The sequence below is a fragment of the Bacillus rossius genome, chromosome 3 (genome assembly GCF_032445375.1).
Source record: "Bacillus rossius redtenbacheri isolate Brsri chromosome 3, Brsri_v3, whole genome shotgun sequence".
Classification (NCBI taxonomy): Eukaryota; Metazoa; Arthropoda; class Insecta; order Phasmatodea; family Bacillidae; genus Bacillus; species Bacillus rossius.
This window is the reverse complement of record NC_086332.1, coordinates 7115808-7127976: the sequence shown is the minus strand read 5'-3', so window position 1 is coordinate 7127976 and position 12169 is coordinate 7115808. Positions and strand designations below refer to the sequence as shown.

At 42.0% G+C, this 12169-nt stretch overlaps 1 protein-coding gene across 5 annotated transcripts in view; it reads left to right on the top strand.

Moving 5' to 3' along the window:
- LOC134530148 (prodigiosin synthesizing transferase PigC-like) overlaps positions 1–12169 on the top strand; it is a 53676-nt gene that overhangs the window by 38774 nt on the left and 2733 nt on the right. For 4 of the 5 annotated variants that reach the window (XM_063364773.1, XM_063364770.1, XM_063364772.1 and 1 more), the window contains 5 exons: positions 1643–1809; positions 2050–2277; positions 6061–6145; positions 8479–8701; positions 11850–11924. In XM_063364773.1, the coding sequence (XP_063220843.1) occupies positions 1643–1809; positions 2050–2277; positions 6061–6145; positions 8479–8701; positions 11850–11924 (778 nt within the window). Of the gene's footprint in view, positions 1–1642; positions 1810–2049; positions 2278–6060; positions 6146–8478; positions 8702–11849; positions 11925–12169 lie in introns of those variants that run through there. The other variant, XR_010074783.1, reaches the window with a different exon arrangement.

Here is a 12169-nt window from a genome sequence, read left to right as displayed (position 1 = left end):
TAACCGCATAACAGCATTTAAGGACCAAGCTTGATGAAACTAACTATATGCCTATATCCCTTTTAAATGGTTTTGCCAAAAAATTTGATAAAATAATCTTTAAGCATCTTAGCTTCAATCTAAAAAATAAGCTGTCTGATAGTCAAACAGGGTTTCCATTACGGAAAATCAACCACCAACAAACTTCTTTCCTTTTTCAATAATTTTTGCAAAATGTAATAACTAAAGGTCAATTTGATGGTTGCTATTTTCAACTTGCTAAAGCATTCAATACAGTTAATCATAATAAATTACTTTAAAAACTATCCAAGGTTGGATTAACTGATAAATACATAAAATTGTTTGACATTTACCTCAAAAAACAAACTTTTTATTGTTATTAAGTATCCAAAGTCATGTGTACTGTCAGTAAAAAAAATGATATTTTATACAGATTGGTAAGTAATTTTAACAATTAATAGTATTTTTTCAATATTAGAAAAATAATTTATTGTCTGTTCCTGACAAGCATATTTTAATCTACCCTAGTTATTAATTTTATGATTTTTTTCTCAGTAGCAAAGATGTGTCCAATAGTTGATTAATTATCTTAATTTTTATACTTATGTAACAGTTGCTGTAACTTATTGCATTATATTGTAGTACTTTATGTGTATTGTTATTTTTGTGTTAATTCTTCTTCTTTTTCCCCATAATTTATTGTGTACTTGTTTGGTAAATTATAATTTGTTTGTATTTGTGTATTGTGCCTACCACCTTGCCCCCCCCCCCCCCCCCAACACCACCCATTGTTGGTAGACATGAAAAATTTAAATAAATAAATTTATTTTATATTTATTACTGCATACCACATCCAAAATACATGTTCAAGTACATATATTAAATAACTAATAAAAATCAAAAAATGTAATTTTAGACATGGTTTTGTGTCACTAATTATATTACTAGCAAGAGATTAAAAATCAGAAACAAACCTAATCACTGTTCACTGCTATAAATTTCAACATTATTGAGTTATTACACTTAGTGCAAGTGATACTGCCACCTTGATTTATTTGACCGTATTGTTGTGCAAATTTTGCGATAGTTGCTTCCTCACACTGCAGGAGCTTTACGACTGCCGACTTATGTAGGTGGGTAACTTTCGTGTGCTCTTGACGTAATAGCGGGAGTTCAGGGCCGGACGTAACAGTGGGGGGCTTCTGTCGTCCCTTGAGGCTCATTTACCAGCCGTGTCACCCACGAGTCCTGTCGGGAGGCCGGCCTGCCAACTGCACAACACCGTCCATCCTCTGTCCATAGAAGTTCTATCCTCCTATAAATACTATAAATGTTGTATAAGAATAGTATTTACAGGAAACTTACAGATTTTGATTACAGTACTACTACTATATGAATTATTAAAAGCAATCATGCCAGTATGATTTCTTATAAAATATAAAATTTACTGCAAACTGTGGAACATTTCTGCTAATGTTAGTTTAAGCTGTCATGCAAACAGGTGTCATTGGTGCTGCAGAGAATGAAATCCACTGTTATGAAGAAACTGAGTGATCCAATGATTCACTTGCTTTGCCCTGAACCACCACACTGTATACTGTGTGCCAAGGTGCCGTTCAGGCAGCTGCTGACTATTTTTCAGTTTGATTTTGCCACAGAGACGTGGGGGCTGGACCCCAGTGCACTGATGCCGTCGCTGCAGTCCATGGGCGGGACCCTCGGCCCGGACGGGGACGCCGCCTCGCGGGAGGTGCTGACCGCCGGGCAGACGGTCAACAAGCTGACCACGCCACGGAAGACAGGGACCAAGTAAGACACTGCACAGCAACAGCATCACCTAACTATGTATATCCGTGTAGTATTTTTATAAGAAATTAATATTAACTAAACAAAATTGATTTAAATTATGTATTCTCATTTATTTAATACCAATTTCAGTGTTCTTAATTTAATAGATAGTATAATGAACTGAATTGTTCTGCTTGTGACAAACATACCTTCAGGAACACTGGAGGTGTACACGAGGGCCGTGCGGTGTGGTGTGGCCAGGCTGGCGCTGCGCTGCCTGCTGCCCGTGTGCCGCGCCAGCGTGTCCCGCCGGGAGAGCACCAAGTCCAGCCTGGTGCGGGTGGTTCACCAGCTGCGGCTGGCGTACCGCGAGCTGGGACGCCGCATGGTGCGGGAGGGACTCCTGCCGGACCCCGCCCTCGTCTTCTTCCTGTCGCACTACGAGCTGCGCGAGCTTCTGCGAGCCCGCAGCCCGCTGCTGCTCACCAAGTACGTCCGCCCCCGCAGCCCGCTGCTGCTCACCAAGTACGTCCGCCCCCGCAGCCCGCTGCTGCTCACCAAGTACGTCCGCCCCCGCAGCCCGCTGCTGCTCACCAAGTACGTCCGCCACCGCAGCCCGCTGCTGCTCACCAAGTACGTCCGCCCCCGCAGCCCGCTGCTGCTCACCAAGTACGTCCGCCCCCGCAGCCCGCTGCTGCTCACCAAGTACGTCCGCCCCCGCAGCCCGCTGCTGCTCACCAAGTACGTCCGCCCCCGCAGCCCGCTGCTGCTCACCAAGTACGTCCGACCCCGCAGCCCGCTGCTGCTCACCAAGTACGTCCGCCCCCGCAGCCCGCTGCTGCTCACCAAGTACGTCCGCCCCCGCAGCCCGCTGCTGCTCACCAAGTACGTCCGCCCCCGCAGCCCGCTGCTGCTCACCAAGTACGTCCGCCCCCGCAGCCCGCTGCTGCTCACCAAGTACGTCCGCCCCCGCAGCCCGCTGCTGCTCACCAAGTACGTCCGCCCCCGCAGCCCGCTGCTGCTCACCAAGTACGTCCGCCCCCGCAGCCCGCTGCTGCTCACCAAGTACGTCCGCCCCCGCAGCCCGCTGCTGCTCACCAAGTACGTCCGCCCCCCGCAGCCCGCTGCTGCTCACCAAGTACGTCCGCCCCCGCAGCCCGCTGCTGCTCACCAAGTACGTCCGCCCCCGCAGCCCGCTGCTGCTCACCAAGTACGTCCGCCCCCGCAGCCCGCTGCTGCTCACCAAGTACGTCCGCCCCCGCAGCCCGCTGCTGCTCACCAAGTACGTCCGCCCCCGCAGCCCGCTGCTGCTCACCAAGTACGTCCACCCCCGCAGCCCGCTGCTGCTCACCAAGTATGTCCGCCCCCCACGACCCTCTTTGTCTCTTTGGCACGCTCGTTTTTCTAACTCGGAAACAGCTCAGTTTTTTTAAAAGACTGTAAGAAACATAATTTTGTATTTATTTTAGCATAATGTTGGGATGTGTTAACAGGGTGGCCAGCCAACCGGGAAATCGGGAAATGCGGGAAATAGCCAGGATTTCTTAAAAAAAAAACAGGAATACCTGGAATCAACCAGGAATTTTTATTAGGACCGGAAATTTTTTTTTATGGAGTAACGATCGCAATAACATGCGGCTGTTAAAAGCCTACGTTCACCACCTGTCGAAGCACGACAGTATGCTTGTGAGCTATATTATGTGAAAGTTAATTTGTTCATATTGCATTTAAAAACTTTTGTGGTACTTACGAAACCGTTAACAATTCAGACTTCCATACTTATTATGTTTCTGTATTCAAAAGCAACAGCATTTTGGCTGAAAATTTTGTTGTAGGGTGGTTGTAATTACTCGCACGGCATGTTGGTAGCACTAGTTTTGTGTGTGTGTGTGTGTGTGTGTGTGTTTTGTGTGTGTGTGTGTGTGTGTGTGTGTTTTGTGTGTGTATATGTATGTGTGTGTGTGTATATATATATATATATATATATATATATATATATATATATATATATATAAAACTAGCTCATGCCCGGCATGCGTTGCAATGCCTCTTTCAATTTTTTTGTAATTAATTTTAAATAGATACACATATACAAAGCATCTCTATATCTCTCTATACCTTCCCATATATCTCCCTACGTATCTCTAACTCTCCCTATATATCTCTTCCTTTGTATAACAATATCTATATCTCTCTTTATCTATCTATATATATCCATATCACTATCTCTTTCTCTCTATCCCTTTATCTCTGCATCTCTACATCTATCTCTTTATCTCTAGATTTTTCTATCTCACTATATGTCTCTCCATCCCTCTAAATTTCTCTATATCTCTTTATCTCCCTACTTCTTTGTGTCTCTCTCCATATAATTTTGTCCCTCTCAATCTATATTTCTCTATATCACTTTATCTCTCTTCCTTTTCATGTGTGTTTATTAATCTCTCTTTATCTTCCTATCTCTCTCCATCTCTGTCCCTCTCTATTTCTCTCTCTTTTTATTTATCTCTATATCTATATATCTCGTTATCTATCTCTCTCCCACTATCTCTGTCCCTCTCTATTTCTCTCTCTCTCTCTATATATATATAATATATATATATATATATATAATCTCGAACTATCTCTGTTCCTCTCTAATTATTTCTCTCTATATATCTATATCTCTAAAATAGTGTGCCACCATTATTTTTCGAATACTCAAGCGCCATATTAAATTTCCATGGATACGCAGAAGGCATCAAAAGCAAAAACCAGTTGCCATGGAGACGAATAAAGCAGTAGTAGGGACCAGTAGTTGATTTGATGGTTTCCAATTGAAAATTTAGGAAACGAATAACTTATTTTTTTTTCTTTTTTTTTCACAATTTCACAGTGAACACAATACCGGTTTGTCGCATGAAATTAACTGAGCAGAGAACAATGAGTAGCTGTCAAACAATGTATCACGCACCGGCGCCATCTACTTAAAATGTTGGTTTGTCCTGAATTTTTCCTGAATTTTCTTTGCTATAAACCTCACGGAGCCCGAGACCTTTCCAACGACTGCAAAACCGTGGAAATCGGTTCGTGCGTTCTGGAGTTATAGCGTCAGGTAGGAAAACCCGACTTATTTTTATATAGTAGATATTACTTTGCACTCATGTTGCGTCACGGTATCACGGATACTTTTCTCGAGTTTTTTAAAAGTTTAGTTGTGCGGGACGTTGATTTGAATTTTTTAATCTAACATGTAATTTGCGCAGACTATCAAAATGTCAAAGAGTTTGGTCACCACATACAATGACAAATATACGGAAGAGTTTGAATGGGTGGAGAAAGATCCAAAGTGCAGGACAAACGCCATTTGGAATTTGTGTAATGTTAAAATCAATATCGGTAGCATGGGAAGAACAGCATTACCCAGCCACACAAGAGGGGCAAAACACATGCGTTTGGTGTCATGTAATTTTGGTGACGTGAGATTATAAATTTTTTGTTGGTGGTAGGTTTTGTTTTAAGCAATTTCATTGATTTAATTTTTAGGCCTATAGTTAAGTTGTCTATTGTTTAACGCCAATAAAACATCATATTGTGAGTGCTTTGTGTAACAAAAATGCAAATTGTATGCAAATATTGATAAAAACCACCCTTGAAAAACCTGGAAAAAACCAGGAATTTTATTATTTCAGAACAGTGGCCACCCTGGTTAAGTTCTGATTTTTTGGTTAATCAGATTATGCAGCACCTCAGCAAAAGCATTTATGATTAGTAATGTTGGTAACAACTTTCACTCTAGTGCAATTTTAGAATTTTTTTTTTCTCTAGTAATTCTAAAATTTGCTTATGCTGTGTTAATTTTTATACATTTTTGTTGCATAAAAGTTTACGTTAAATTTTAATAAGGACTTGTAGGTTGAAAATATTTTACCAAAATTGTACAGCGAAGTTGGTTCCCTACACGTTCGCGACAGGCGGGGGGTGGAGGGGAGGATGAAGCAGGCAGGTCTGCGGTCGATGAGGGTGTGTGTAATTCTGGTCTTGCGGGTTGGAATCGTTAGGTGAAATGAATTAGCAGTAAAAAAAAGTATGCATCATGTGGAGGACTTTTCGGTGAGCCACTGAGGCTTTGTGTTGGAAGATCACCGGCCTTTTTGGAAATGGAATTTGTGGTCCCCTAGCAGAAATGTTGTGTTGGATTTACATATGGTGTACGATTACAAAATTGAAATACGTGTAGATCTTGTACTGCCAGACAACGGGAACAGTCAGTACGTGTGTCGTGTGTTGCAGGGCCACACGTAGGCAGCGGCTGTGGTCCCAGTTGGACAAGCTCACCTTCCCGGAGATAACCGTCGGCACGCCAGTCCCTATTGAGGTGAGTCTCTGGCTCTGTGAACATGTGGTCTCCCCTCTCGTGCCTTTAGACCTTTCACAATATCCTGTACACGTATCTAGCAAGGTTCCAATTGTCAATTTTGGATTTAATCTTCGGTTTCAAACTCGCTGTTCATACTTTATAAAAAAATTGCCACTGGTATGTTGGATATTTTTACCCACAGCTAGCATGAGCTTGTGGCTTGACGAGCGTTCTGCCGTGCCAGGTTGTGCGTTCCTCCGACTTGACACGGCAGTCTGGAATCACGCACTCACAAGTCTCCCTAGGAATATGCCAATTAACCTGTGGGTACAGAAGCAGAAACGGTTTAGGTTTCTATCAGAAAAGGAAAACTGCTCACAATGTTTTCTGGTGTAGTTTTGCAGTTGTAATAACGTGGGGAGCTTTATTGGGAATGTTCCTTAAAATTGGTAAAATATTAATCATGCAGCATTTCTGTTCAGTCTCTTATGTGCTTGTACCCTCCCTAGTGGTGGTGTCTCATTGCAAACCTTTGATGCCATCCAGGTTTGACTCTTTTTGCAAAGTCAAACATTGCCAAGGGAGGGCTTAGTTAGGTATAGGTAGGGCCTGGAATTTTTCGCGATCGCGAATTTTGCGAAAATTCGCGCGAATTTCGCATGAAAATGCGAAAAGTAAGTAGATTCGCGAAAACCACAACATTTCTATATTACACTGCGAATATATCCCCGAAAAGTACCATTACAGTAGAATCCCGCCGATGCGTCCATTCTGTTTATATGACCGTTTTTTGAGAAAACATGAACAATTTGAGCAGAGAAAGTCGAAAATTTGAGTAAAATCGGCAGAAAAACAAGTCTGTTACACTTTGTTGGGCTCTATGTGTTCACGTTTATCTTGGCGAGAGCTGTACTGTAAGCAGCCAGGCATACAAAAGACGTCTAAAAATAGATACCACCCCTCTAGACTGGCCACGCGGCAGTGTCTAGACGAGCTCGGCGCCTCCATTATCGCACGAAAAGCCGTCTCAGCTGTCATGTTATCTTACCCGCCCGGCGGCTTGACGTCATACGTGACATGACGCGACGCTTACCTCTCCCATCCCCTGCTAATTCTTCAAGGCTCATCCCTCCCAGAGCCACAAACCATGTAAAAACAATTTCCCCCCCCCCCCCCTCCTTTTCCAACTAACATTTCAACACATTCCCTCCCTTATTTCAACCTTCTGCGTGAGAAACTGTCAGCGTGTTTTTTTTTTCTCTTTTTTTTTTTTTTTTACGCTGCGAAGGGACGTGGAAAAGATAATTGCTTGAGCTGTCATAATAAACATCGCTGACGGCAAGGGCAGGAGCGCATCCTGTCGGTCTGTCGCTGTGATTATCTACTCCAAAAACATGTCACAGCATTTCAGGATAGCATTGTTCTTATTTCTTTCGTTTATAGCCGAATGTTTTCTACTTGATCCACACAAGGTTAATGTATCCTTTAACCCAAGTCTTGTGTTTCAGCATAATTACCTTATTTTTACATAAGCCGTGTTCATGTATGGTTTTGATGCTCAAAATTGATCTGGGGTATAGTTCACACTAAGTTTCTTCTCATTTGTGCGCTGGGGTTTGTTCAAGTGGCAACCCCGTGTTCCTCCACTCCATTAAATACGAGCATATCAGTATCAGAAACATGGGTTTTATTGTACTGACAATAGCACAGTGATGTGCAAATTTTGCAACTGTAAAGTTTCATGGGATAGAAAAGATTTCATTGAAAACACCTAAAGTCGGCTAAGCATGTGGCATTGGCAGCCAAAAAAAAAATTTGTAGTTGCAAACATCTATAGCAACATGTCTGTTTTGTGTAACTGTTTTGGATTTAATTGGTTGTTATTATGCATATTAGCCTATTCCTAATATACATGGATTGTTTATTAAATATGTAAACTATTATATTCAATAACTGCACAATTTAGTCAACATTTAAAATACCGGTAAAATTTCCATTGCATAACGAAAATACCGACTTTAAACCACCGCTTTTCTAATTTGAAAGTACCGCTTTTTGCATACTGAAAACACCGAAATTTTCCAGGCCCTAGGTATAGGTAATTCTAAAAACATGAGCACGGTGTTTCTGGAATACTGAAGCTAGCATGTCAGTGTTCAAATAAATGATATTCACCACTTGCCACTTAATTTACTGATTATTGCTGTTTGGTTTGTTCCCCCCCCCCCCCCCCCCCCCACAGTATTTATTTGACAAGAACTTATTATAATCTATATTATGGTGAAAGTGTATTTGGGATTCTTTCCCTCTTGTTCGAATACTGTTGGACTGCTGGAACCTGTGCCGTGCAGCGCGCGGCCCCCGAGGCAGGCGGCGGGAACCTGCGCGTGGTCGGCACGCCAGTCTACCCGGGCACCGTCGTGGGGCGAGCCTGCGTCATACAGCACCTGGACCACATCTCGCTGCTGCAGGCGGGAGACGTGCTGATCACCCGCTCCACCGACATCGGCTGGAGCCCCTACTTCCCCATTCTGGGCGGAGTCGTCACTGAGCTGGGCGGCATCATCTCGCACGGTAGCCAACCCCTCACGTCTTGCTTCACTGCAGCTCTTTCTGACAGGTCCCTTCACGCGCGTTAGGCGCCAGGGATCGTGCAGAAGTAGGAAACACAGGTGTGATGCCGTGTGTTGCCAGTGCGTGAGGTGACGTATGTGTATCGGTTAATTTGTTCCACAAACTGTTTACAATGGTTTCCAACGTAAATTTACATGAAAGTTATCAGATAAATTTGTGTAAATGAAGATGTAAATATTTCTAGTCGACATTCTTTTTACAAGTTTTGTGTGTATGTAAAATAAAAGTTTTCTTTTGCAAAAACAATACATAGAAATTAGGGATGGGGTGACCGAATCCAATATCTGCTGAATCCTAGGGATTCGAAGCTTCGGCGGGTCTGATATAGGATTCGCCAAAGGATTCGGTTTTTTACTATGTATTTACGGGAAAAAAATACAGTAAAACTCGCTTACGAGGTCCCGTATGGTAGGTTTTTCCGTATGCCAAAGGATTCGGTTTTTTACTATGTATTTACGGGAAAAAAATACAGTAAAACTCGCTTACGAGGTCCCGTATGGTAGGTTTTTCCGTATAAAGCGTTTTAATTGCCCGAGGTCTCATCATTTACGCCATTAAATGTGTGATATAAAGTCTGTTAAAATTTTTTCTGAAACTTCCTGTCTCAAATAATGGCGTACGTAAATATGAAGAAAAGACAAATGAACAACAACATACGAAGAAATATGGATGATGTACCATAACTACAGTACAAACCCAATAGTTATTTTAAGATAATTACCATAAAAAGAACTTAAGATTCTTTGTAGAATACCATAATTACTACAGAAGCACGATAGCTACCATATTTGCACTATAGTTACCGTAACAACCGAGATGTATATTTACCGTGATAGTAATGTATTATTTATTTATGACATACGTATTAAATTAAAGAACATTGTTGAAAAAAAAGGATGTTAAACTTTGATATGTACGGTTGGCACATGTTGCTAAGAAATAATGTGATCTGAAAGAATGCAGTACTACTACGAAAAGTGAAAATGGTACTCGTGGATTTTTAGGTTATGGCAGTCTCTTTCGTTTTTCAGTAATATCGGCCGAAAATTAATAAGCGTACTGTATCGGAAGTCGGCAGAAATGCCGATTCAACTAAATATTGGCAAAATCGGCTTCTTCAATACAGCTCTACATTTAATGACATGAGTAAACATACCGTATTTACACGCGTAAAGGCCCCCCTTTTTTTCCCAAATTTTAACTCCAAAAAAGGGGAGGGGGCCTATACGCGAATTTGGAGGAAAAAATAGATTTTTCTTTTCAAGTTGTGCGTCTCTGTTCGAATGAGGAAGACGGGGGAGGCAGCGACGCGGCAGGAGGGAGAGAGAGGCAACGACTCCGCAGGGGGGAGAGGCAGCGCTATGGCAAGGGGGGAGAGAGGCAGAGGCAGCGCTTTGTCTGGAGGGGAGAGAGGCAGAGGCGTGGCTTAACCTCCCTCCTGCCAGCTAGCCAGCCAACCAGACAAAGGAGTGTTAGAATCCTTGACCCACTTCCCTTCCTCCTTCACTTCCCCTCTTCTACTCCGACAACACTCCACATCAACACAGCGGCAGCGCGCGAGTCCAGCTTTCTTTATCTTTATGTCGTTTGAGATACGACTAACTGCTTATGTCTGGCATGCCTCACGACGGTCCTACTGAGAATGAACAATCAGTCTCTGTATCACTGCCGCTTACAAAATCACCTCCCGCCGCTCACAATACATGGCTTGTTGTTTGATGCATGCCAAGTTGCCCTGCCCTCAGATAAACCCAGAAAAATACGTTTTTAAATTTTTTCTCAAAAATGTTTACAAAACAAGGAGGGGGGCTTATACGCGGGCGGGGCCTTTACGCGAGTAAATACGGTATTTCAGACTTCAGGATATTGAAAAAGACTTTAATTTCCATGTAGGTTTATTGTGTGTACTTATGTTTTTTTTTTTTTTGCAAGTGTAAATTGAATGAAGTAAAATGCTTTTATTTTTATTACTTTCAATGATTAAACTTTAATGACCAGTTACAGATATTTGTGACACTAATTTTGAGGTTAAGCAATTTTACTAAAGCATTCCAGCCAAGTAGGTTTCCAGCGAGAGACGCTTCTCTTCTGCTGGAAACACTATCTCCAATCGTAGAGCTAATTTAACTCCTGAACGTGCAGAACAAATTATTGTTCTGCATGATAGATTAAAGAACAGAATTTAATACTCTGTGACAATCTCTCTCAGAATTATTGTGCTGAAATGTTGAAACAATGTGAATGTACTTTTCAAACAACATGATTTTTGGTGCTAAGTTTGTTGAAGCTCAGTAAGGACTCCAGAAAAATTGACAAGGATGAAATTTTTCTAAATATATGTTACATTTACACAAATGTATACTTGGTTATGTTAGTTGGATGATATCAGTTACTAATGAACCAATGGAAACAGGTAAGATTCAATAGAAAAAAAATGTTATTTTTTTCTAGCAGTGCAAAATGTAAACACACTCTGTAAATAGTTACCCAAAATTAATAAGCCCACTTCATTTTAATATTTTATTCAAACATTATACTAAATTTAAGATAAAAATAATTTCCCAAAAGTGTAACAGTACCACAAAAGCTCGAGCTCGCTCGAGCTCAGCTCGAAGTAAAATTCTTAGGCTCGCAGACCTCTAGCTTATTTATAGAAAAAATCCTAACCGCTAATCTGTACTAAAACTGAAATTTCTCAAGAAAAAATTTTTGTCTTTATATACACTTATACCAGAAATGTACCAAACTACAAGGGACTTTTAGTGCAAGCAGAATACATCTCACTTACATTAGATATGTGGACATCATCTATTAAAAGATTCGGGTTTGGGTTCGAGATTCGGCAATTCCAGTCGAGGATTTGAGTTAGGATTCGGATTCGAGGAAATCAGGATTCACCCCATCCCTAATAGAAATCCAGCCTCGAAATTCCTTGTTTTCTGAATATATATAGTAGTATTTAACTGCAGGAGTGTTATATATTTATTTTCTTCAAAGGAAATGAGTAAAGGTGTAGGGTCCTCTGAGGCCATGATGAACGAGGCTTCACGTTAGCTCGTACGGTCACGTGTGCGCTGGACTGTCGCAGGCGCGGTGGTGGCCCGTGAGTACGGCCTGCCCTGCGTGGTCGGGGCCCAGGGAGCCACGTCAGCCTTCCACACAGGTACGTGGCACTTGGCTGGCTGGGGAGTTCACCAACGTCACCGTGTTTACCTCTGCACACCTTTAGTTTTGGGCATTAAAATAGAACATTTCCACATAAGGGTTGCTCTGAAATATTGATCACACCATATACAGTAGAACCCCGATTTAACGAAGTGCTATGGTTACCGAAAATGTTTACTCTAAATCGATGTTTCGTTAAATCCGATTTTCCGATTTTCAATGACCCCCGCACTCATTATCGCG